The following is a 27,712-nucleotide window of genomic DNA, read 5'->3' as shown; positions in this document are numbered from 1 at the left end:
GCCTAGTGGTCCATCTGTTCCTGTTACAATTGAGTTTCCCCACCCACGTAGCATCTTGCTGTCCTGTTGAACTGGACAGAACACTTCCCACTATGGACTCTAAGCAATATGAGTCTCATTCAGACCTGAAATGTCACCATCCACTCAGAGCCTTTCCTGCCTGGTTTCTACCCCAACCTTACCCATTCAGGTACTTTCTACTTGATACCTGGGTGAGTTTGAAAATGTTTAACATCATATAAGGAAAATGGGTGAATCTGTTAGGTCAACATAGTTATTATTTAAATACAGTAACCATAATCGTAGAAGAATGGTATGATACTTTCCTATACCAACACACAAATTAAAAGGGGATTGTGTGTGGTCCCCCACATCTCTTTTCCCATAACATCCCAGACATATAAGCATGAGAGGACAAATGTTCATGGAGGTTAAATGGTTATACAACACCCAATAATCAGTAAGAGGCATACTCCAGACAAGCACCACTGATTTTAAGAATAATTGAGAGCTATTCTCTTCTACCCCTCCCCACCCCAATGTTATGCCTCTTTCTGTGAGTGCGGTATAACCATAGCCAGAGATTCTCAGCCTTTATGGTGAACTCCAGACAATGCAGGATCTGCAAGATGTCTTTGAAAGAATCATGGCTCATTGTGTGGGGCCAAGAATCAGTATCTTAAATAAAACATGATACCAGAATTTCTGATTTAAATAGTGGGCAAGGTGATTACTACATGACCGTGAAGATTCAAGTCTGCATTCTTAGCATCCACATAAAACTCCAGGTCATGTGGCACACATGTAAGCTCTGGATCATGTGACACCTATGTAATCTCTAGGTCGTGTGGTATGTATATCTGTAATCTCCATGTCATGTGGCACAGATCTGTAATCTCCAGGTCATGTGGCACATATCTATAATCTCCAGGTCATGTGGAATATATCTCTAATCTCCAGGTCATGTGGAATGTATCTCTAATCCCCAGGTCATGTGGCACAGATCTGTAATCTCAGCACTAGGGGAAGAGAGGCAGGCAGATCCCAGCCTGGAGTAGAGCTAAAACAGCAAGCTCCCAGTTTAGTGAAAGGCCCTATCCCAAAAGATGAGTTGAAGAGAAATAGAGGAAGATACCTGAATTCAACCACCAGCCTCTACACACACGTGTGTCCACATAGCATGCATATGCACTCATAGAACATATACACACACATATGCACAGTAAATAAATTGCACCTTTTCCTTCAATTACTGCTATATTTGATGAGCAATTGTTATTTTTCTCACCAAAGGAAAACCTGAGATTTCTAAAATAATATAGTTATCTTTGAAAACAAGCAGTCACTTTCAGCAAAGAGCCTTACAGGGTTAAGTCATGCTACAGCAGTAAAGCTAACATCATATTAACTTCTTTTCACTGGCATGGCAAGGCCATTCCTAAACCCTCTGATTACCATTTTGAAAGCATTTTCTTAGCATCTCAATCCAAGGAGCAGGCCAAATATCAGGAGATGGTTGCATTTGAATAAGCTATAAAACCACACTCTCCCCAGAGAAGGAAATGCAGAAGCCCGATCTTTAAAATAAACTGCATCACTCTCAAAAACTGGATTCATGGGGGTTTATTTTTTTTGTAAGACATCTGTGGACAGCTAATTTGGGAAGGAAATGATTTCAATGCCATGACAAAAGCCCCAAATGAGAATAGCTCAGAAAATGACAGTACTGGACCATATTAAGGCATTCTTTGTGAATGAAACCCAAATGGCTTATCTTTCAGTTCTTTGGTTCAAAAAGAAAATGGCTCAATCATCGTGTGTGTGTGTGTGTGTGTGTGTGTGTGTGTGTGTGTGTGTGTGTGTGTGTGTGTTATGAATGAGCATCTTTATGTATGTCTGAAATTAGAGTCATCTAGGCTTATATGAAGGTATACCACAGACAACAGAAGCAGCTAGTATGTTTTAACATCATTTAACTATAATAACGGTAAAATATTGTTTAATTAGAAATATGTCTATTTACACAGTTGGCTTTAATAACATTCATAGATATGTGTGTAGCTGGGAAAGTATATATTATTTAATCATTTGCAGTATGGATTATAACCTCTATAGTTGTGGGAAACAATGTTTATGGAGAATTGAGCCAGTGTCAGAGTTAAAATGCAGTGACTGAGGATGAACTCAAATTACAATTAATCTCGTGACCCAGGCCATCAATGTGACTTACTTCTTGGCTCTCTAGGTTTTGTTTTATGGTGATTCTGATGTGTATTTTTCTTTTGGCAGGGAGAGCTTTAAAGATTAGATTAACTGATACTACTAATATCTAATTTCCTTGTGCTTACTTTTCCCATTATTATACATAACTCTTCAAATATAGCAACTGTTTCTATTTTTTTGAACTATTTTTAAATTAGATGTTATCTTACTTGACTAAACTGAAATGGTAAATTCTTAATTTGTAACCATCTTTGATGAAAATATTCTCATTTATGAAATTTATTATTTTGAAGATTTTTTTAAACTATGTACGTGTGTGTGTGTGTGTGTGTGTGTGTGTGTGTGTGTGTGTGTTACTGTATGTGAGTGCTATGCCCACTGAGGTCAGAAGATGGCATCAGACCTTCTGGAATGGAATAACAGGAGGTTACCAGCACAAGGTGGATGCCTGATAAAACTTTATGTAATTTTCACCTCTCTATGGAACACAAGCTGAAAGTGATGTCACAGCTAGGTCCAAGAATGAATGTATGGGGAAAAATAATTTGAGTCATGTGTCTACAGGAAGGCAGGAGGGGGTGGAGGGGAAGGAAGGGAGCAGATAGAAAGAGAAGGATGGAGAAAGTAGGAAGACAAACCTATACAGCACGGTTATGCTCCAGATCCACTACTACTTCTGAATATTCTGTTTCCCATGCACACACCAGGAATCTCATGATGAAATATATGAAATCTCACCCTGACCACCTAGGTGATGCCTACTTTTCCCACATCATCAAGTCTTCATAGTAATCAAGAAGATGATTTATAAATAAAGGAGAAATTATCTGCTTCTTTTGATTCAAAGAAACTTAAATATCCCTGGGTTTTAGGGAGTTTGGAATATTTAAATGTCTTTAAAACAAAAGAAACAAATGACTTCTCATTGTGCCCTCAAGATAGGTGACAGGCAGAGTTTACGGAAGATGATTTTAAGAAATAATATTGCCAGGCAGTGGTGGCGTACATCTTTAATCCCAGCACTCAGGAGGCAGAGGCAGGCAGATCTCTGTGAGTTCAAGGCCAGCCTGGGCTACAGAGTGAGTTCCAGGAAAGGCTCAAAAAAAAAAAAAGAATATCTTAATTGAGAAAAAGTCTTTTTTAAAAAATTTTTTTGACAACAAGCAAATCCAATTAATAAATTATAGAATTAATAAATATGGAATGGGATATGACTCTTATGCATTTGACAGAAATCAACTGTTAAATGCCTATTAAACTTACAGCTAAGAATATCTTTCCTGCAGAACTTCATTCTGATTTCAGGAAAAATGCCATCATATCCAAAATCCCCTAAATATTATTAAATACAGTCTCATTCGGATCCTTCAGATCCCATAACCTTATGTTCCTTTGAGTTTCTCTTTCAGAGAAAATGACCTACAGCCTTAACCATTATCCAGAAAGAATTAAGAGCCAAGCAAGGTGTGTTGTTAAATCTGGGAAGGTCTGGATTATGCCAAACCTCCTGGTGACAGCGAAGTCTTGAGAGGATTTGATGAATACAACTCCTGAAACATAAATCATAACCCAAGAATGAGAAGAGTCTCTGGCATATTTGGGAAAATAGAGTTCCAAGATTAATAGGAAAGAGCTGAACATGCACAAAATATCTAGCATTGTAAGTTTGTCCCAGAACCTGGGTCACTGAGAGAGAAGCAGGTGCCTCTGAGAAGCAAGATTGCCTATGGCAAAGTTATAGAGAATGAAATTAACTACTGGATGGCACAGTTGGGTTAACTCAACAGTCAGTGTTTCAAGGAGATTTGAAAACCTCTACCAATATCTATAACCCTATACTGTGCTTAGTTCTGATCTGAATTTAATGATGTCATGACATAGCTTTATAAGATTTTATTTAATTGTATTCTTCAGCGCCTCAATCAGTAGAGAAATACTGTGAATAATCCGACTGATTAGACAAGGTTCCCAGAATACTAGAATATAATACAAAACAAGAATAGAGAGGTTACTAGAGAAAAATTTGTAATCTGAAAATTCAATCATGGAAACAAAATGAGTGTGAGAGTAGATATTTTAAGACTTCATAGAGGTTTTATTTCATGACCAGCAATATGAACCAAGGCACCTAAACCATGGTGACTAGATTAGAAAGACAATTCTAGTACCTGGGACTAAAGAAATGTTAGCCTCTTACAGACAGACCTCACATTTCAGTAACAGAATAAGCAAATTAGATAAGCATGCAAAATGGTGGGGGGAGTCAAAATATCTTCATGTACTTACCTGAAATATCGTCATGTATGACCTGGAATCCACAAACTAGGGAAAGACATGACTCCAAAGGACCTGATAGTTACCATATATTTAGAGCAATGTGAGCAGTGAACTGGCCTTATCCAGTATCACTCCACTAATAAAGCCAAGAAGAAAGTTACAGGAGAGGTATTTCAATACCACTAAAGAAAGAATTAAAAACGCAAACTTTTATGGCAGTGTTATTGAGAGACAAAAAGTTGCAACTAATTCATATGTACAATTTGTTGAGTTTAGAAAAAAAAATGTTTCCAAGCTTTGAGACTCTGTTATAACCTTGTTCCTAGAAGTTTCAAATGGTAAGAAGTGTGCATTGTGCCTACATTCAAGAGACACTGACAGACTTTTCATGTTAAGACTTGATAATTCAGCAGCAAAGGGAATGAGGGTCTAATTTAGACGGTGTGTTTTTCTGGTCTGTCAGGTTCTTGTGAAACACTATATGGTGAACTGTTAGTACCGTCCATTAAAAAAAAAAAAAAAAAGGAAAATAAAATCTCAACAGACAAATGCCAGGCTGTGTAACTTATTTTCGATCTAGAAGTAATACAATGTGCACACCCCATCATCAGAGAAGCCCCTTGCTCTATCAGGCTTAACAAGCCCACCATAGACCATTAGGCCTGAAGCTGTGAATCAATCTGCAGTTCAATGATTCATGAAAATAAATAGCAATGTCTCAGAATTCCAGACATTCACCAGAATTCTAGAATTGATTGTTAAAACTCATATTCCCATGCATTTGAATAAGTGTCCTGAATACATCCATATACAAACAACATGCTAAAACTTTATGCCTCTGAAAGTGGAGCAGGTTGTGCTTTGGTTTGGGTTTTCATTTTTGTTTTGCTTTGTTTTGAAGCTTAGCACTTCCCGGCTATAATTATGAGGGAAACAGTCTGTGTAGCTTTAGGATGTGTTTTTATCTAATTAAATTGCATGTTGCTAAGAGTAAGCCTTATAAGTGACACATTCTTTTGTTTTGGATACAATATCTTTGCAGAAAATAAATTTATTTTGAAAAGGCACATACATAGAGCTGGGAGAATCGTGCCAAAGATATTATATCTCCTTATGGCAAATGCAAGCATGGAAACCAGATGCCACGCTTCTGGTGCTAAGCTCACAACCACTGGACTGAGTACATTACATGCTGGTGGCTGCTGAAGGGACCTCTTCATGACCAGAAGTCCATTGACCTCATTTGCTCTAGAATTAGAACTTGGTCGATGGCATCATTCAGAGTCTGGGGCCAGCTTCTTTCACTGAGGAAAAAAAAAGAGAAAAAAAAAACATAGTCACCTAAGCTTTCTTCCACTGTAAAAAAGGTCTAGTGTACAAAGACAAAATTTGCTCCACATTAAAAGCAGTAGGAAGCATCCAGAATATCATGTGTGGATTCTTTGAACCACTCCTTTATCGCATTTGGTAAAAATGTGGCTGCATTTTTACCCATCTGTATCACTGACTATTAGAAATTTTATAACAAGGGCTGGGGAAACTACTTAGTTTGGTCGTGTGCTTACCTTGCTAGCATGAAGACCTGAATTCAGACCCCAGAACCCATGCAAAAAGGCTAGACATGATGCTGTGCATTCTGGAAAGGTGGCCAGATGGGTACCTGTAGATTTCTCGCCATCCATTCTGACCCAATAGGTTGACTTGAGGTTCACTGAGAGACTCTGCCTCAAAGAACAGTGGGCAGCACCTGAGGAATGACACCTAAAGCTGTCCTCTGAGCTCCACGGGTATGTGCACATGTTCTTACACACACACACACACAGAGAGAGAGAGAGAGAGAGAGAGAGAGAGAGAGAGAGAGAGAGAGGTGGGGGGTCAGCGGGGGAAACAGACAAGCACACAGACACACAGACAGACAAAGGTGCTTCAACCATTTTCTTGTCCCATGCAGCATTAGACCCAGTGGGGAATGAGAGGTCAAGAAAGTGAATCTAGTGACTGGAGAGGAAAGATGCATCGTGCATAAACTTCTTTCCTGGAAGAGAATGTCTGCACATAACCCATTTGCATCAGTGTGCTTTAGAAATACTATGGGAAGCTTCTTGTCCCCATATCAGATATAGGCCTATACTGTATATTCAGGAATAAGCTGAAATCCCACTATGCCTGACTCAGGCAATAAGCCTTGAAGAAAGGATAAGCTCCTGTTACTTAGGAACACTGAGATCTTTGCCTATGAGTCATCGGCTCCAAATGGTTTTTGTGTGACTCGCTTTTTATGATTTCTCTAATGAATGGGGTTTTTGAAATCTATTATGGGCAAACACTGATCGGCTTCCAAAGTAACTGATTCAGTTACTGGCTTCAGTTGCAACTTCAGATGGCTTCGCAAATAGGGAAGAGAAAGTGGAAGGGCAGAAAAGGGTTGCAAAATAAAATATTAAATCAACGTCTTCATCCAATGCACGGGGGCACATCCCTTTACTTCTCAAAGGTGAGATTCCTTGTGCAGATTGACAAAGTTGAAAACCATACTCTTAAATTTTCTCCAGCCCCAAAACTACGGGAAATACTTCAATCTTTAGATTGAGAGGAACTAAAATTCCTTAAATAAGCTTCACCTTGAAGCCTAAAAGCTTTTCAAACATTTTTTTTTTAATGGAGTAAAACAGAGCTTAAGGGGATTTTTCTAGTTGACTTCTCAGAAAAGTTACAGTTTAAAAGGCTGTTTATATGAAAGGAAAAATTAACAGAATTATATCTATGCATCTAATGTATGGATCTAAGAATACTATCTAACATTGACTGCTAACTCCATGGACATATGTGACTGCAATGTCCTTCTTGTCAGAAAGGAGTTCAGCTTTGATGGTTATGTCTCAGCAAGAACCTACCACAGATCCAAGAGTAGACGCAGGGGAGCCAAGAAGACAGCAGAGTCAGCAACATGGTAGTGCTGTTCCCTTGCCCTGTGCCTCACCATACAACACAGTGAGACCAGAACACTGGCACCCATGGTGAGCGGCAGCACAACTTGGGAGCCCAGAGCAAAGGGCTCCATGTATTTTGTAGAAATTTAAATAATCTGATCTTCCTTCCCCAAGAACAAGCATCACAAAGTAATCCTCTTGTAATCTTCATGTTGTTGGGTAGTGATGGTTCTAAACTATGTGACTAGCTGTCACTACTCGGGTTCACTAGGATTTACAGCCTCACTTAGTAAGCAAAGATAGGCAGAGATGCTCAGGGCACCTCATCTCCCCCAAATTCACCTGTCAATCTGCCATCTTCTTAGCCTGACATGTCCACATGGGCATATCATCCCATCAACAATTGAGATTGGATATTTGCAAATGCTCAGACCAGATCTGTCCCCATTTATTTCAATCAACCCTTGATTAGAATTACCGTCAACAGAATGCCCTCAACAGGATGACGTTGATGTGCAGTATTGAGATTAAGTGTGTACTACACTACACCGGGCCACGAGGCAGATTCAACTATGTCCCAGAGAAGACCAAAAAGTCTAATTTCAGATAGCCGCTTCGCTTCCTTACTCACAGTTTGCATACATTGTGCCAGCATGCTATGGGTACTAATCCAAAAACGATAAAAGCATTTGGAATCCATATCAACCCTCCACTCTGTTCAGCCAGACGATGGGTTAAGGCCAATAAGAGACCGATCTACCATCAGAGAATGTTGACTGTGATGCAACTGCTCGTTTTTGGTGGTCCTTCCCATCTCCCTGGTTGTAGTCTGTAGAGTGAAAGATAGATTCCTGACCGGCCTCTAGGATCTGAACTCTGATACCAGGGACAGTCCTCACAATGCTGTATGGACGAAGGAAAGCGTTTATTCCCTGATACATATTCTCTACCTGGGGTCTCAGTAAAGAAAATATTCACAGAGTGGACCATTACCACCAATGGTGGGTCACTAAAATGAGCTTGAGTCTGGAGAGATGGTTCAGCACATAAAGTGTTTGCTACACAAACATAAGCACATGAGTTTGGATCCCAGTACCTGTATAAAAGCCAGGCCCAGCAAGGAACATCTGCACCCTAGCACTGGGTGAGGGAAACAGACACAGGGAAATCTCTTGAGTTCACAGCCAGCCAGCTTAATCAGATCATTGAACTTAGGAGTCAATGAGAGACCATGTCTCCTAAATGAGGTGGAGAACAATAGAGGCAGCTGACACATGTTGATCTGCCTTCTACATTCATGGACATACAGACAAAAATTGATGAGCCCAAGAGCAATCCTACCCTTGGAAAGAAACCATATGGGCTCCTCTGCCTTTCATATAAACATACAACAGAACGGGGTGGGTTACCCATGTCACTGATAAACTTGATTCGGACCATCATTGCATTGGTTTCATTAAGCCAGATAGCCACAGTCACCAGGCTGTGGTCTAGGCACTATACATTGCATAACCCCGGGGCACTTAGATGTCAAGAGAAGCATATGCATGGCCATGAGCATAACTAACATAACTCTCTGTGAGTTCACGGAGAAGAGAGATTCATTGTGTAGAGCTGCCTCTGATAACACCAGGCACAGCAGGACAGTTTAGGGCCAAGCTCGCCAACAGCAGTTCCCCTGCTCCCACAGCAGGTGGACAGAGGTGGTAAGTGCTGCAATAGCACAGTTGGCAGGTTGCTGCTTATTTCTGGTGAGTCACGAGCTTGTTTGGCCAGACTGAAGCTGTGAGATAGCAGGAATGTTATTATGTCCTCCCTCTACCTCCAGGGTCGAAGGTGTTCCTTCCACCATTGAAGTGGTTAGTGTCAGGGGTCAGGGTATAGGAGTTTACAGCCCAAAGGGTATTGCTGGTTAGGGGCTGACTCCATTCCCAGAGACCTGCAATTCAAAAGGGGGCTTCTGGCTAATCTATTGAGATAGCTTTCAATGCCACCTGCTGCTTAAGTTTCCAGCCAAATTTGATGAAATTCTCATTTAATCCAACAGAATGGATGCACAGATAACACCTGAAACAGTCCCTCTCAATGCCAGGCTTCCTTTCTGATAGGGGCAAGCCAAGGTCTCTAGGATTGGACCATATTTTTTCTAAGGTCTTCAACATCAATGTTTGATCTTTGTGTCTTACCAGAGTTAATGAGCTTCCCAAGACCATTTACTGGGGGCCTATGAATACAAAATCATCAATGTAATGGTGACTTGTGTTTTGATTCTCCCATATGGTGGCAAATAGCAGGAGAATTCAAACTACTTCCGGGGCTGGGGAGAGATGGCTGAAAGGCTAAGGTCATGTACTTTTACTGCTCTTGCGGAGGACCTGAGTCAGTTCCTAGCGCACACATGGAGTGACTCACAGTTGTCTGTAACTCTGGTGTTTGGGCTGTACAACAACGTAATTTGGAGTCTTGGGTCAGGGAAAGAATCATCGTTGGTGATCAATAGGATTAAGAAAAATACAAGATGAAAGTTGTGGTGGTTTGAACAAGAGCAGCCCCCATAGGCTCATATATTTGAATGCTTGGTCCCTGGTTGATAGAATGGCTTGGGGGAAGGATTATGAAGTATGTTACCTTGGAGGGGGGTGTCTCCCTGGCATGGGCTTTCAGATTACAAGATTTCAAAAGCCTAGTGTCTATTTATCTATCTGTCTGTCTGTCTGTCTATCTATCTATCTATCTATCTATCTATCTATCATCTGTCTGTCTCTCTCTGTCTCTGTCTCTCTGTCTGTGCCTGTGTCTGTGTCTATGTCTCTCTCTCTCTCTCTCTCTCTCTCTCTCTCTCTCTCTCTCTCTCTCTCTCTCTCTTTCTCTCTCTCTGCCTCCTGCTTGTAGATCAGATGTGAGCTCTCAGCTACTGTTCCAGTGCCATGCCTGCCTGCCTGCTGCCATGCTTCCTGTCATGATGGTCATGGACTTACCCTCTAAACTATAACCAAACCCCCAATAAATGCTTTCTTTTATAAGTTACTGTGGTCTCTTCATGGCAACAGAAAAATAGTAACTAAGACCCAAGTCCAACATGGCATAGCGTGTGCTGTCACAGTCAGTTGATTCATTTACAATTACAGTGCCCAGGACTGCAGGCTATAGACTGGAGCAGCCAGTGCTACCACGTTAACTGAATTCAGTTGGCGACCGTCCACTGTAAGCCTCCAGATCCCATTAGCTTTTGTCACTGACCACACAGCATGATTATTTCAAGATGTTGCATTTTTCATTAGTCTTGTTGGGTTAGCATCCTTTCATCAAGGCTGTGGTTTCCTATTCTCTTCCTAGAATTCTGAATTGTTTCCCTTTGAAACATAGAAGGGAACTGAAAGATGAGCTATGATCTCCTTGCACATCTCCCACAATCATCTCTCTACAAATGGTTCTTACAGAAGAGGAAAATCTCCCTGCTTGAACATCACAAGTACTCACAAGACAAGCATGTCAATTATCAGTAGAAAAAGAGACAGTGGTGCCTAGCCAAAGGTCCAATCAGCCTCACTCATGTTCACAATGACTCCATGTCCTATCAAATGATTTAAAGTCTGTCTGATTAAGTGCATGACCCTAGCCATACAAGACAACCCAGTGCTTAGTGACCAGGTATATTTCAAAAAGAGATAGAGTTCATATTCACCCTAAACCCTCTTGCCCATATCTATTGTACATTTCATGGGATGAGCCCTCTGGTCTCCCAAGATCAGGCAAGAAAGGCTATAAAGAAGCAATTGCTCTAAGACAGCCACTCACGTTCCCCTAGCTCTTCTGGTAATCCCCACAAGAGAACTGTGTTCCATAGAAGCAAGATTTTAACCTGTGACAACATCTTCCTTTTCTCAGAGATCAAGTGTCATGGCTTGATGTTTGGACCAAGCTTCTCTGGTGATTGTCCAAATTGACTCTTCTTTGGGTATCCTAGTCTTCATGGGCATACCCATCTTGCCTTGGATGTTTTTATAATGGGTTGGTTTTTCCCATTCTGGCTCTGTTTTGGGATTTCAGGCGTGTCCCATGACTTAGAGAGTGGTGCCTCTTCTCCTAGACAGCTTATGGCGTAAGTAAGCACACTGTCAGTGTAAGATCTCCTAGCAAGAATGGTTTTGTGAAGGATTTGACTTTTCAGACAGAAGGGCAATTTTGTAAACTCAGTAGTTATACTCCTAAGGAGGGAAGGTCTTTCCATTCAGCACGAAGTGAGTTGTAAGAATTACCAGTCTTCACATTTTGAATAGCTTCTTCATGGAATCATGCAGAGAAGTCTTCTCATGTTGATCATAGGTAGTGACTAAAACAGAAATTCAGAATAGTCATCAACAGTCATCTTCATTGTGAGAAATGAATCTGTCCTGGTGATAATAGTCATTCTCCTTAAACATAGGGTCTTGGGGGAGGTAGTCTGTGTGTTTCTGGTGGCCATGTAAAAGCATAACCTTTGCCCAACCATCCTCACAATGATGGAAAGCCAACAGCCCACAGGGCATATCCTATTAAAGCATTCCTATTCTCTCTTCCTTTCTCTATCAATACTGGCTTGTACCATGACACTTTCTCTGGGGACATGCTGCCCTTCAGATCTTCCTACTTGTAACTTAGGTCTAGGTTTTCCTGATAAAAATTCATAGTATGTTCCCCCAGGTGGCAAATACAAACACTTGTTAAATTTTACCCCTCTCTTGTCAGCCTCCATACATTATCCCAACTCATTTTTTTTTTGGGGGGGGGTTTCGAGACAGGGTTTCTCTGTGTAGCTTTGCGCCTTTCCTGGGATTCACTTGGTAGCCCAGGCTGGCCTCGAACTCACAGAGATCCACCTGGCTCTGCCTCCCGAGTGCTGGGATTAAAGGCATGCGCCACCACCGCCCGGCCCCAACTCATTTTTATCTAGAGGTAGGACAGAGGTGGACCATCCATTGCCTTCTCCTACACCACATTTCTACCAGCCACAGAAAATTTCCAAATGTGCCTGAACACAGACCATGAACCTTTGCCTTTCCTCTATTTTAAAAATTCTTCACCTACCTTGACATCCTGAATTTTTGTACCACTTTGGCGCTGAATCCCAACTTCTTCAAAGATGGCAAAAAGGAACAAGACTCAAAAGGAGATGACTGAGCGAGAAGGTGGCCTCACTGCAGTCACTCTACAGATTGGAGCAAGAAGATAGTAAGACTCAGCTATCCCAGTACAGCAAACAACAGAGCGTGAGCATGTCGGTGCCACTGCCTCTATCCACAAATCCCACAGGGTAATGCAAAGAGCCCAGATGGCAGCTATACACACAGTGGGTTCTGTCACAGTTGGCAGACCCAAAGCTAAAGTCTCAGCACCTGAGGGAGCAATAACCAAGCCTCCTCAAGATCAAGCACCAACACAGTGGTCAGGACTGTATTTTCCTGTGCCGTCTCAGCAGCCTGTGTGACAAGTCACAGAAAAGGTCAGTTCAGGGAAGGCTGTATTCTGGTATAAGCATCAGCAGTGTTCAGTGACTTGTGGTCCATGATGGGCAGCCACACCTGATGATGACATCAATCTGATCTGGTCTTTGTTCTTAGGAAATACATACTGGCATGACATTAAACGGGTTAAAAATATAGTGTGTGTGAATGTGTGTGTGTGTGTGTACACAAAAACATGCATATGGATGAGAAGAGACAAAAGGAGAGAAAGCCTGTGGGATGACTGTTAACAGATGAATCTGTGTAACCAGTGAACAAACATCTTTTGTGCCATTCAACTCTTGCACCTTTCCTGAAGTTTGAAACTTACTCAAACACATTAATTTTTGTAAAAACCCTTGCAACCCTTTGTACTTACCATGCAAACACCTTCATACCTCACCAGCTACAACAGCAGGAAAAACAATAACTTGCTTCATTGCAAGACATTCCGTTCTCATAATCCTCTTAGCTTATTGGATAAGGCCACACGACATTCTCACATACCCGGGCAGAATTTGTGTTACTGCTCAATGGACATGCTTCGCAGTGGGAGCTGAATGCCAATGTACTCCACACCCAACACTTCAGACAGAAAAAAGAAAGAAATTGTAATAATTGGTTGAAAAATTAAAAAAAAAATGTTTTCATCTAGAAATAAATTGTAAAAGAAAGTTACTCAATTTCTTTTTGAGATTTTGGTCCAGTCATTAATGACGTAACAGGAAAAGAAAAGGTAAATAGAGCAAGAGAAAGAATTTTATTTAAAATTTATTTTCTAAGGCCTACCATAGTGGCACATTTCAGCAATCCTAGCACTCAAGAAGCTGAGGAAGGAGGATCTCAAATTTAAGCTCAGCATGGGTTACTGAATAAAATTCTAGCTAAGAAACATAAATAAAAATTTTTAAGAAAACCATCAGTTACAGCTTTATAATAAGTAGTATATACAAAAACATATTTATAGGCCGGGCGGTGGTGGCGCACGCCTTTAATCCCAGCACTCGGGAGGCAGAGCCAGGCGGATCTCTGTGAGTTCGAGGCCAGCCTGGACTACCAAGTGAGTTCCAGGAAAGGCGCAAAGCTACACAGAGAAACCCTGTCTCGAAAAACCAAAAAAAAAAAAAAAAACATATTTATAATGACCTAAGAGACATTTATAATAACTAAAATATTAATGCCTGAGTACTTAACAAAAATGGGTTGCAGATGAAGATACGCACGACAGTGTTTGGTACAGTCTTACATACTGAAGATATCATAAAAACTTATGATTCACTGACCAGTCCCCAATTCTCACTGTCTTTGCTCTTTCTCTTCTTTCAGCTAGAAAATCTGGAAGCAGAAACTGCTCCATTGCCCTAAATGGGTCCCATGCCATCCAGAACCTCTCTGAGCTTAGAGGCCGCCGTCTACTTGGAATCAGGTTGCTGTCGGGGTGTGTAGGAGGCTCTGGTTTCCTAGGAAACCACCTGATCCTGCATCATTCAAAGTCTGTCCTCTCTGGCTACTTAACTCTGCACATGAGAGACATTCATACTGCATCAAGCACTCGGAAGAAAGAGATGATGTTACACCACTGAATACGGCTTGTGTACGGAAACACACCCAGTGGACCACAATACTCTGTGGTATGTGAATCAGGGTCATCATAGAAGATGACCCTTCTGTATGTAGAATTTCTATTTTCAAGCAAATACTTATGACCTGATCAAAGAAAAACCATCAGTTGTTAAATTCATTGTAGTAACCCATAAAGTAAATGCTACCTCTGACCTCTGACCCAGTCACCTTCTATGGAAAGTTACAGCCTTTCTAGTCTTTTGTGAGGGAATACATTATGTTTGACCTATAATGTTCACCTTGAAATTATTGTCTAGTTAAGACATCAGTGGCACCTCCATTTCTTGGTTTTGTATTGTTTGAAAGAACACAACTTCTTTCTCCCCTGGCTCCACTATGAAAATGAAAAGGGTTTAAAACACAGTGTCAACTGCAGAATGGTTGATTCTCACACTGAAAGGACTTCCTGGGAGTTATGGGGATGGTCCTTCCCGATTCCCTTGCTGTCCTCCAAGTGTTCACAAAGTCAAGTTCATGAAGTTACCCAGTGAGCTCATCATGCCATCCAAGCAGGAAGCCAAGACTTTTGCATCTTCCTTTCTCAGTAATTTCTCCACACTGCATGCTCTCTTTTATATTATTTCCTCTGATGCCTTCTGAATCAGCACGATAAAACAACAGATGTTTTTGTTGGGTGCCAGAAAAGTTTAAGCAGTTTTTTAAATATGGACCCAATAAACATAATTAAAAGACAGACTCAAACAACCACATTAAAAAATGTGATCTATTTTTCAATCCTATATAGTTACTTGAACATGAAATATGAACAATACCCCAGGCCTCTTTCCCTAAAGATTTGAATGTATGTAATGTCATAATCATTATCCTGGTCTTTTTGTTCTTGGCTAAATATCAAAATTTCCTTGATAAGATGCCAATCTTTGATGTAGCGTCTCTAAGAAAAGTCCTGTCTGACCAGTTTTCATGGACATGACCTGCAGCTGAGATTTGGCAATCTCCTATTTTCAGATCTGGAAGAATGGCCGAGTCAGATGGCCCATGCAAGGGAGTTCTCCACTTTGAACTTTCGTCAGCAGTGGTTAAATGAATTGAGTCTTTGGTTGTCTTCTATGGAGATGGGAGTAGAAAACAAGGCCCCTGGTCACACACACACACACACACACACACACACACACACACACACACACACACACACACACACACACACACACACACACACACACACACACACACACACGGATTCCAGAGACTGCATGCAGCCAGGAGATGCTACTGTAAATGTGCATCCCTTCATCTGTCCAAGAAGACACAAATGCACTCCATAGTTTCTGGAAGACAGTTGCCATAGATCAGAATAACTGAATTTACTGTCTCAGATCTGATTGGCTATAATTACATGGACCCGGCCATGTATCCATTAGAGGAGAAAAGAAAAATCCAAGATAAGTGTTTTTGAATGTTTCCTTTCAATGATGCCTCTAATAACCTCCATTTCTTGGACGTTACATCCTAGGATAGATGGGCATTGTGTTGTAGCTTTTACATTTTCTGATAGAAGTAATTAAAAACAAAATCTTAGAAAGATTCAGAATTTTAAAATGGATAATGTAAATGAGACTCATTTGGGAGAATGAAATATCTGTATCTAAGCACTGAGGAAGAACGTTCTTGCTTCCAGTATGCTATTTGACACAAGTTCTCTCAAGGGATAGCACAGTGTTGTTTCTACTCACAGGGCTTCTCTTCAATTGACCCCATTCTTGGTGTTACTTATCTGGCATGTGGCTGAGAGCAATTTGGATTTGATATAGGACTTGATCCATGGTTTTTTTCATATATATGTGCATGAGGCTCTTCCATATCATCTCTTAGACTCTACAAAAAAAATACACAATGAAAGGGTTCATTTTAAAAATGCATTCTAAAGCCAGAAAGTGGTTGCCAGTAGTTTTCATGGAAAGCCACTTTCAATGCCCGTGTGCTAGAACTAACTTGCAACTCAGTGGCAGAGAGAAGTGAGAGCCCTCAGTCTGGCAGAGTTAACTTTCTATTGTGATCTAAAGGTAAAAGAAAACGAACAAAAAGAAATGATCAGGATTAAACTATAGAATGTTTTTAAAAAATAACTTTGACCTGTCATGTATTAAATGTTTTCTATTATAAATGAAAACCATCAATGTTGAAACAAATAAAACAATGACCATAGGAAGCTTAGAGACCTCACTGTCCATATCCACCTTTGGGATAACACTAACGCATCTTTGTTCCCAGCTTAGAGCACATAAAACGGTCCAAGTTACTGGAGATGATCGAATTTCACCAGAAATGGTTTCACCCTACAGTCTTCACTCCCCACTGTCATAAAAAGTTCCAGGAATTATGGGATGGCCCACTGTTCAGGGAGTGAGCAAGGGCAGGTGCCAACAACTTCCCGTGTACAGTATGTGAAGATGTTCATCATGGACAGCCATAACATTTCTTAGTGTGAGCAGATGGGTGGTGCTGATTAACATAACTAGCATGACTGTGTTTTAGGCACTATACATTGCAAACAGCAGATGACTGAAGCTTAGAATTGGGACTATAAAAAGTGGGTGGGGCCATTGGTGGGACACAGCAGGAGAAAGCAGTACCCCTCCTGCCTTCCTCTGTGTGACATTTCAGTGCAGCCACAAGTACAGACTTATTGAAGTTCTCAGTTCAAACTCATGGGAGGTGCAAAGTGATTTGGAAAAGTCTGTTATTGAACCTATATTAAATGTGTGATGAGAAGAATCCTGAAAAGTGGCTCTTTCTCAGAATATGTGCCCAGCGTCTAGAAGCATCTTACACATAACTGCTTCCATAGATAGGTATATTTCCCTTCAGTGTTTTCCAACTTATACAGTATTCATTGGATAGTATCTGACAGTCTAAAGCTTCATCCCAATGCCCTACCCTCTTTCTTTCCTTTCTTATTTCTCACTTCTTCCCAAGACAGGTTCCTGCTTCACAGCCTAGGTTAACCTCCAGCTCACAATGTAACCCCAGCTGGCCTTGAACTTATGATCCTCCTGCTTCAGCCTAAGGGCTGCATTTGTGGGTGTTATCATCACACACACATACACACACCTGGAAGAAGAAAAAAAAACTTTGTTGGTACAATACAAACACAATGCCACTCCTTCATTTGTCTAAACCACCCAGTGTTAACCAGGGCGATCCTGTATGTTTCAACATCAACACAGACATATTTACAATGATCAAAGGACACTTTATCATTTCTGATTTTAAAAGAATATTAGCATTAATTCTGTCTCATAGAGAAGTTGTCTGCTCCTCTCCATGAGCGGCTGCTGCCATCCAGAGCTGCAAGGAATAGAGTTTGTTTCTCACGGCACAATCATGCTCATGAAATCTAAGATTTGCTTAAAATCGCTCTAATCACATTAGGCTTTCAGAAATATATGCAATTCCTCTGTAGACAATGCATGTCTCTTTTGTGATTTCAGAGAAGTAGAACAGAAGCCCTTTTGGAGAGATGGGGCACATTTTTTTTCTCCACATTGTCACATGCACCATAACAGAAGTATTTAGTAGCCAAAAATATCTTTCAGGAAAAGAGTGTTTAAAGGCTGTCTATGAGTTCCTTCTTCCCACCTCGTGATCTGATTTTTAAAAGGAACTGAGTCTCAAAAGCAGGCTGTGATATTCCATTTCCTTTCAAACCTCTTGAAAGAAACTTCTGCTGTTTTGCTTCAAACATGGAAATGTTTTATTTAATTGGCATTTTCGACTAATGTTGGGAAATTTTCCATGAACACAAAGTTACTAAATGCCAAATGGAAACACAAAGAGATGTGGTAGTATAGGCTGAGGAAGAGGCAGGAAGAGAAAGGGGAGAAATAAAGGCAGCAGTAATTTCCCAAGAATTTGTTTTGAACTGAACAGTCACATACATGGAATAGCAGCCGTGAGCTGGGTAACCTAAGCACATTAAAACTGTTTTAACTAACGCATATCAGAGAGAAGGCAGAGATGCTACATTCGCTCGACTTTGGAAATACGATTTCTCAAACAGGTCAGAGCAGAAGACTCTGGGATTTTCTCTGTTTCAAAGAGAGCAGAAGCAGCACAACACCTCACAATGCTTGACTCCAGTGTCTGATGCTCTCCATGTCCTGGCTCCCTCGGGAGATGGTCACCTAGTCTGCAGAGATACTTTGTGGATCTGGTACAGTGGCAATATCACCGTTTGGTGTGGCAGTCAAATAACCAGGTCTCAAATTCAGTGCCTATCTCTTCCAGGCTGCAGGTGCCTAGATAGCTTCAGTCAGGCTGCTAAGGTCCTTGGGAAAGCTCAGTGCAGGTGGCCAGTTCTCAGTATACCTTCCAAAGATCTGCAGGTGAGCCCCTGGATCGGGCTGGATCTTGAGTGACACTATAATTCTCATGGTCCTCACACAAGAATATACCATTTGCACTAGGTTTCCTTTCTAGAGCCCAGGGCTCAGATGTAGTGTTGGATTGTGTTCTTTCTGTAAGAACAGCACATGGTTTTTCCTTTGCTGTGGGTAAAACTTCATTCATACTTAAATAAATGAGTGGACTTTATCCTCGTAGGATTCTACCCGACACTTTCAAAAGAGAGAAGGTCCTGTTGGAAGCAAATGTGGCCCAAACGGCTCACAAGTGTTGGTGAAGCCTGGGTCCTCCTCTGCCTATTTTCTAAGACGTGTGGGTTGTTATTTACTTGCTTACTTTCTAACTGAGGAATATGTTGCTTGTCATTATGGCTCGTCTTTTGTTGTGTGCAGGGTCTTTCATTTCTGCCTGAAACATGTGTCATTACACAGATGCATTCACCTTAGAAATAACGCCCACCATCTCCCCGTCTCCCTTCTGCCCTAGATGGGTTTCCTTGTGTGATGCCCTGTCAGCACTTCCTACTGAGACAGGCCTCACTTCTTGGTTGGCCATTACACTGTGCCATGTCTATTAAAGACTTGCTGTGCTCTATCATTTTAAATATAGAACCCGTTAGCACTTAATGTCCAGTGTCCATCCTACCAACCTAAGAAACCCAACCAGCCGGGCTCTTGTTCTCCGGAACCTCTGAAGGTAGCAAACCTGATTTGCATTCCTGCCCCTGCCGAGGCAGGGGTCCATACTGGAAAAACCAGAAAACAACAAGGCCTCTTGGTACTCTCTTTAGTTATGATACAGTTTGTTCCCTCCTGCCCCCAGGCTCACCCCTCCTCACTCAGTGGGGAGCTGCTACTGATCGGGCTGTATTAACTCACAACTCATTTGCTCTATGGAAATTCTGGGCTTTTATTTCTCAAGGGAATAGAGAAATTCAACAGGCCTCCCACCCAGCTGGTTCTTTCCATGCAAGCTACTGAATCTATACAAATTAGATTCAAGCAACGTGTTATTTTAGGGATTTATAATCGCAGAGCTGCAGACAGTAACCTGACAAGTGTTCTCAGAGTCCCCTTTGCCTGTGACTCAGTCACTCAACTTAGACATGAATTGGGGCAAAATAAGAAAATCCTGAGGTAACCTGAAGAACTGCTGTTGGTGGCTTTAGATTTTGGGTTTTGTTCATTGTTGGGAGAGGTTTTGTTTGGTTTTTGTTCTTTATGTTTTTTTGAGATAGGGTCTCACTCTGCATTCCAGGTTATCCTGACACTCAGTCAGTATTCTAGGTTAACCTTGAACTCTTGGCGATCCTTCTGCCTCAGCTTCCTGAATGCCAGGGTTATGGGCAAGAGCTACCCTACCAGGTTGTTTTTGACTGTTTTTATAAACTTTATCCATTTATTGAAGGAAGCAAAGGGAAATGACACTAATCCCAATGATGTATACCTACACACCTTTATAATGGATGCCTTCTTTCCAAACAAATATTTTAAATAATCTATAAACCAAATTATACAAAACAATTCCCAGTAGTGGATGCTTTCTCTCCTATAATGCACAACACAACAATTCCTGTAAAATCTAGGCACTGGGACCACCCATTGTGGTGATCTGTAGGAAAAGACAGCAGGGGTGTGCTTATAAAAACTAGGGTATCTTTTAGAGTGCTGATTTCCTAATGGTAAGACTGAAGCTTTCAGTACACAATTGAGAGATCAATTAGGTTACTGTTTTCTTATTGATTCTGAAGCTAGAGGAAACAGCCTGCTGGCTATTCTCTGACTAGCCTGGCTTCTCAGAGACAGCTGGAAGCCAGCAACCGCAGACACCATGAAGAAAAGAGCTACCTACAGAACTGAAGGAGAGCAAAGAGGAATCCAGTGAGTGGGAACTGCCAGAGAATGGCAAGGCTATTTCTGACATAAATTTTAAACCAGAAGCATTCTTTCTGGTTTGCATTTGCTTGGTATTCAGACATCTCTATAGAGAAAATTAGGAAAGCAGTATGAGATTGGCTCTATATACAAAAGTCAGTTTGACTCTGTCATGGTAGAAGAGCCTAGGAGCTTACAGCTGGTTCTGTCTTTTATAATACTTTATAAATACTTTAAAGTGTAACAACTTCATGTCAACATCATATGATGTTGGAGATTCCTGGACACAGAAATACCATTTGAATTTTAGTACACAGTTTGAGAAAATCATTCACAAAAACTGATCAGAACTGAATTAGAGATGTTAATATGTATATATGTATACACACATATCCCTATTATGTGGCAATTATATAGGGATCATAATGTTATCAATGCCATTATATGGAACTCTATATGCCTTTAGGAACATATCTACCAATACAAAAGAAATATATAAACAGGTAGATAATGATATTTTAATTTAATTAGAATCAAAAATGAAATGGCAATTTCCACTTGGTGATACATTCCCTGAGCTTTTCACCTAATTAATAGTTACAATTTGAAATGTGAAGTGGTCTTGTTTTCATCTCATTATGTTACATGGAATATAAGTAAATAAGTTTGCAAATGGAGCTTTCTAAAAATATACTGAACAATAGCTATCCAATGTAACAAATAAATAAGTTTCCTTTTTTTAAGGAAAAGCGTAAGTCTAAACATCAGGTGTGTTGCTTGTCATTGAATTTTTTATAATACCAATGATGCATTCTTGATATTCAAAGACAATTTCTGCTAGAAAAAAAAAAAGACGTACTTCATAGTTTTAATTACATTTGACATTCTGGTAACCAATGACAGTGTTTAAAAATAACTCATAATGCTTCAGCGGAGAAAAAAATCAAAATATAGTAATGAATATGGTTAGATGCTCACGTCATTAAGTTTAAATATTTTAAGTAGAGCATTGCCTGGGAGCTGCATTTCTCTCCAGCTGCAGAAGTGGAGGCAGAAAAGTGTCCTTTGGACCATAGACCTGAGTCTACTCTAAGCAGAGCATCCATTGAGCCTCCCACTCATGCATCTCTTCCTTGCATTCTGAGGTACAAGAGACTGGAACTGACCCCTTTCCTCAAAGTTCAAGGGTGAAGTGAATCTGGAATCCTGCTGCTCAGCATATAAGGTCAGCTTCTATGACAATGGAACATTTTAAGTTATGGAGAAATGCCAGCAAGTAGCACACAAAATAATTTAAAAAAAAAAGGAAGAAGTGTGACATAGTTCATGCTTTGCAGATTTTTGTATCCGTGTAAATGAAACCATAATCATATCTTCCAAAACTGTGTGTGAAATTCATGGGTATAGCAATGAACACAGAATGCTGTCTAGCTGAATTGTTTTTAACAGCCTCCCTAACACACACACACACACACACACACACACACACACACACACACACACTCCACACATACTTGCCTTTCAAAAGTATTTCCTGGGAATCTGTGCCCTCTTTGCCCCTGCCAGAGATGTACACACATGGTTGGTTGTAATGATTCACAGAGGAATGGTCAAAAGCATACAGCATTCTTTTCTGAGTGTCCTTCCTTTAATGTTTGGGGTTTTTTGTTTACACTAGTGTGTTGGCCCTACAATAATGTTATTATTACAAAAATAAACACCCTCACTTGCAGAAAAGACTAAGCTATCATTCTTTACTTGGTACACATTTCCAGGTAGGTAAAGATAGCCAAATGTAGCTTTTGCAAAACTGATCCTACACAGATGACTCCTACACAGATCAAAGGATTGACTAGTATATCAAGCATTAAGAACACTGCTGAATTTTTTTTTGCAGCATTCCTATTAGTCAATAGGAATGGAAGTTGTATGTAAAAAAACAATTTGTAAACTCTTGCACTGTGTTACTATTGATGTTCCAGAATCTATAAACATTTGGGGCTGTATTGTGATTTTTCTTGCATGTAATGTATGATTATCTATGACTAATAAAGAAATCCTACTAGTAAAGCAAATATAATTTTGTTCTTTTTATTCTCACACAATAACCAATCTGTTTGAAGTTATTAGTCTCATGAGGACTTGAGTTCAATCTCTAGCACCCATGTTAAAAATAAATAAATAAAAGCCGAGTATGATGGCATGCACTTGCAATCCCAGAGGCAGGAAGGTGAAGACATGCAGATCCCACAGATCACTAGCCAGCCATCCTACCCTAATCCATGAGCTCTAGGTCCTAGTAAGAGACCATGTCTCAAAAAATAAGGCAGATAGCACCTGAGGAATTATAACCAAGTTGACTTCTGGTCTCCACATGTATGCATATCTACATATAAACATGTACCCACATACAAGCAAACATTCATACACACACACACACACACACACTAATATATTATATATTTTCCAGATAAATATTGTAAAGTAGGCTTAAGCTAAAGGATTATACTAGTAGTATATTAATTAATTAAATAAATAAAATTTTTTTAAAACAATATTAACTTTGGTACTCAATAAGTAATTCAATGGGAATGAAAGAAGTAGGCCTTTTGTATTCACAATTTCTAATTTTAGAACCAAAGTAGCCCCAAACCTCAACAAGTATAGCTTTATTAGCTGAAATTGTCAATCAAGCCAAACAGCAAAATGGCAACAAAGTTTCTCTGCTGTAAACTATACAGTTGAAAATATGAATTGCTGAAGTCATTTCTAACATACTTTTCAAAAATAAGCTACTATCAATCCACATTAAGCAATGAAATTCTTTGTAGGAAATAAGGGTTTCAATAGGTAAGGTAAGGAACACATTTAGTGGCTAGGTATTATTTGGAGTGGGAAGATATCTCACCACGCTTGGACATTTAGTGAGAAAAAGCTACTTCAATATCTGGATAGCTTCATATTTTTTACTTACAGAGACTGTTCGATGTTACTGTGTGAATTCTATAGACCACAACCAGATGTAACTTCCTGACATAGGCTTTCATTACTTTTCTACTGCCCAAACCTTTAATGATGTTCCATTCCCTCACAGCTAATGCCCAGTTCTGTCCCATGACCTCCAACAGCCTTCATACTTACAGAAAATATACCACAATAGACATCTAGGCTGTTCCCAGTCTTAGTACCATAAGCAATCCCCAGATGGACACATCTGGTTCACATGAGACAACCGTTTCCCTGAGTATTGTCATGTCTGTAGTGTGATAAGGCAGTGAGACAGGCTGTAGGAGACCGAAAACAATACTCTAAGACAAGGTGTGAAGTAAGGAAAACTTACTAACAAGGAAAATCCATGAGGCACATGCATGGGCTGACAGTACTGCTATACAGAAGGTCCATGAAGACGGTATGTGGCCAATGGCACACGTCGGAAAGTTCACCAGTGGTGACTGGCTGGACAAAAAAGCACCTGTCCTCCCCACAGTGCTCAGTCCTGGACTGTTTACTATAGAGGAAGGAGTTTTATAAGCCAGACCGCCTAAAGAGAGCATCATCACCAGCTTCCAAAGAGCCAATGACCAAGCATAGGTGCAGGAAAGCTTATTGCCTTTGCAGACCATGACAATGCCTTGATTTCTGGTATTTATGGTGAGTGGGTTGGCTTCATCTGGATATTCCAGTCTTGGCATGCTCTCATAGTCTTTTACTTGGCAAGAACCTTGGGAATGGAGGAGAGCATTTCAGAGACATAGCATTGGATGCCCTACTTACCCCAGAGATCACAGGTGTATATCTCAATACAGAACAATTTGGTGTATAATTCCCAATGGTTCTCCAAAGTGATTTCTCTAATTTCCCTTTCTTCCTGCAATCTGGTAGAGTCCTGGTGCTCTCTATTCAAGTCAGCGTTTGATATAGCCAGACTTTTTTTTTTTTTAGCAGTTTTAGCCTTTGATGATATGTAATGATATTTTACACAATAAAGAAATTATGATAAGCATCTTATCATTTCCTTAAAAACATTTGGATACTTCCTTTTCACACTATGCCTATATAAATATTTTATCTATTCTTTATTAGGTTGTGTATTATGCTCAGTTGGCTTATAGTTCTTTATATTTTCTGAATACAAATCCTTCACTGGAGATACATACAAATACACATGTGTATATATAACTGTGTGCATGTGTGGATGTAGAATAGGGATACATCACTCAATTCTTCTCAGAAACATACTGCAAATGTAGAGTTATGTTGTTACCCAGAAGCTAGGAATGAGCTACTCTTTCCAAAAGCCTAAAGCAGAGTTGTTTCATCCAAAGGACTGGAAAAGATCCTCATGGGGTAGACTCTCATTGTGAACATGGTGTCCCTTTCTAATGCACAAACATTCAATCCAAGTGTGTGAGTGTTATCCAGACAGAAAGAGTTCAGCTCTACAGGGTATGAATGATGCTGGCAGCAGATGCAATGTCCCTGAAAACTCACCCCCCCAGTCACTGGAAGCCTCCTACTCCCTCAAGGAGTAGCTGAGAGAGATAGCATCCTAGTACTTCAGCATTGAAAGTACTAAAGATATAACACACCCAGAGCCATACCAGGAACAATAAATTATATTCAGAACGGCAACATGTTAGAAGATATTAGCCATGACTCAGAAGCTCCCTCCCCAAACTGCTGACCCAGATAGCCAGAGTAATCAGGTCACCCTGCAGAAGCATCCTTCCAGAAACTGACCAGCTGAGGAGCTTATTTAAAAATTCATATGTGTTTTCAGAGTAGAGTCAAAGAGAAACACTATTCAAGAAGTGAAAATGAGAGGAGTAGCTAAGCCAGTTATCAAAAATAGGTGATAGGAGAGGCTTATTGAAATGAGAGTTCATGTAGGGAAGAGAAAGCTTCAGCCTTTATTTATCCAGCATTTTGAATGGGGTCATCGGACTCCCAGGGGCAGGCTGTTGGTCAACCAAATCCTAGATCATTTCTCATGTCTTTATAAAACTTTTTTTACTGTTTCCTTTTTCATTACATACAAGTAATTGGAGATATATTCTGCAAATACAAAATAAGTTAGAATAATAGGATATATATGAGAGAAATAGTTTCCCTTCTACTAGTAAGGCTGTGTACCCATGCCTGAAAATACTGATAGGTTTAATCTCTGTCTACAAACAGAGCAATGTTAGCTGTTATTACTTCCATCTTCTCCCCAGTGACAGAATCCATGGCCAGAGCTGAACAATCTCAGTTCTGACATCTCTGGTCTACTTGAGACTGAGGTCCTAAAGTATAGACCTTTCCCAACCCTTGCAGAGACCTGGAGTCCCCAAAGAATGAAGTCAGTAGCTGGGGACACCATCCAAAATTTCTCTAATGGAGTGTGGCATTTATAGCTGTTTCTTATTGAAAAGAAGTGAATATTTTCTAAGAGAAAACTCAAAGCAAGTGTACCAACACTTCAAGACAGAGAAAGAAAATTAAAGGAAGGTGATATTTAATATTCTCTAAAGCAGTGTTTGGTGACTCATACCTGTAATCTCATTACTCAAGAGGCTGAGGCAAAAGCATCGCCATGAGTTTAAGGTCGTATGTAGGTCTCTATAGGTAGTTCCAGGTCAGCCTGAAAGACTGAGACCCTGACTTGGAACAATAATAAAAATGCCTCGCTGAAGCACCATTGTAGACCACAAACACTTGCTTAGAGCTGACTATCCTCATTATTTTGGCATGCATAATGAAGGACAGGGGAAACATTCTCTTTTGAGTGTTTGAGACCAATGAGAACAGATTTCAGCTGCCACAAAAAGCCTGAGTCACTATCCTCAGAGTAGGTGGACTGGTTGGTACCATGGGAACATCTGGGTGGGTTTGGTGGGTTCCAGTTGATAAAAGCATGAGAAGCCACATCCCAGAGAAAACATGCATCCTCTGACCTGTGTCACACCTGCCACAAGTCCTATCCTCCTCAGCTATCGATCTTCTATCCCTCCCATTACTACCCAATCACAGCTCCTTTGTAGAGTTCAATTTTAAATATTTAATATAGAGAATCCTTCTGCTAATGTAGAAGGAGAGAAGAGAAACCCCTATGGGTTAGGACACTGGGATGTCCTAACTCTTAATAAAACAAAGCCAACAGATTTCTGCTAAGTAATCAGGAAAGAGATGCCAGCTATAACCAAGCAATGCAGCAGGCTGAGCTTGCCCACTTCTCACACATTCCTTCTGCAGAATGCTTAGGTGTCCTCACTGTCCAGTGAAACCTTCAGCCCTATGTCTGCCCTCCCTTCCCACTGGCCCAGCGTCCCCATGGACATAGTCTGAAATTTGCTTGCAAAAAAAATATGTACAGAGGACACCATCCAAAACTTCCCTAATGGAGCCTGGCATTTATAGCTGTTTCTTATTGAAAAGAAGTGAATGTTTTCTAAGAGAAAACTCAAAGCAAGTGTACCAACACTTCAAGACAGAGAAAGAGAATTAAAAGAATGTGATATTTAATATTCTCTAAAGCAATGAATATAAACATGCTGGGACAGAGGTAGCATCTGAGGCTGCCTTCTATACTGCATCATAAACTGCAGATGAGGCTATTGATTAGAAGTAACGCCAACATGTTGCTTGTGATAGAAGGAGAGAAGAGGGAGCCAAGCCAAAAAGTAGCTAGCTATCCACCTCTGCTGGTCAAAAGAAAACTCCCCTATTACCACTTGAGAATACAAAGTACCTTTGCAGCACACTTAATAGCCCACTTCATAATAGTACTAATCTTGTAAGCGTGTGTCAATTGTGAGCCATTTGTAGTCTATCCCTAAATTCTTTATGGTTATTATTTCACCCAATTGCCATAAAACTTTGTTGGATGACACTACTAGAATCCTATTCTACAGACAAAGAAATCAAGGCTCAGATGGATAGCACTTCCAATAAAATC

The 27,712-nt window shown here is 40.4% G+C and overlaps 1 protein-coding gene across 1 annotated transcript in view; it reads left to right on the top strand.

Annotated features, from left to right (window-relative positions):
- Oprm1 (opioid receptor mu 1) overlaps positions 1-22,106 on the top strand; it is a 57,239-nt gene extending 35,133 nt beyond the window's left edge. Inside the window, exon 4 of the mRNA XM_052750926.1 lies at positions 14,240-22,106. Coding sequence (XP_052606886.1) covers positions 14,240-14,278 — 39 coding nt within the window. The 3' untranslated portion in view covers positions 14,279-22,106. The remainder of the gene's footprint in view (positions 1-14,239) is intronic.
- Positions 22,107-27,712: the final 5,606 nt, after the last annotated feature.

This window comes from Peromyscus californicus, unplaced genomic scaffold (genome assembly GCF_007827085.1).
Source record: "Peromyscus californicus insignis strain IS unplaced genomic scaffold, ASM782708v3 Scaffold_22__1_contigs__length_63687245, whole genome shotgun sequence".
Taxonomy (NCBI): Eukaryota; Metazoa; Chordata; class Mammalia; order Rodentia; family Cricetidae; genus Peromyscus; species Peromyscus californicus.
Note: the sequence above shows the minus strand (reverse complement) of the source record. Positions and strands in the feature narration are given on the sequence as shown.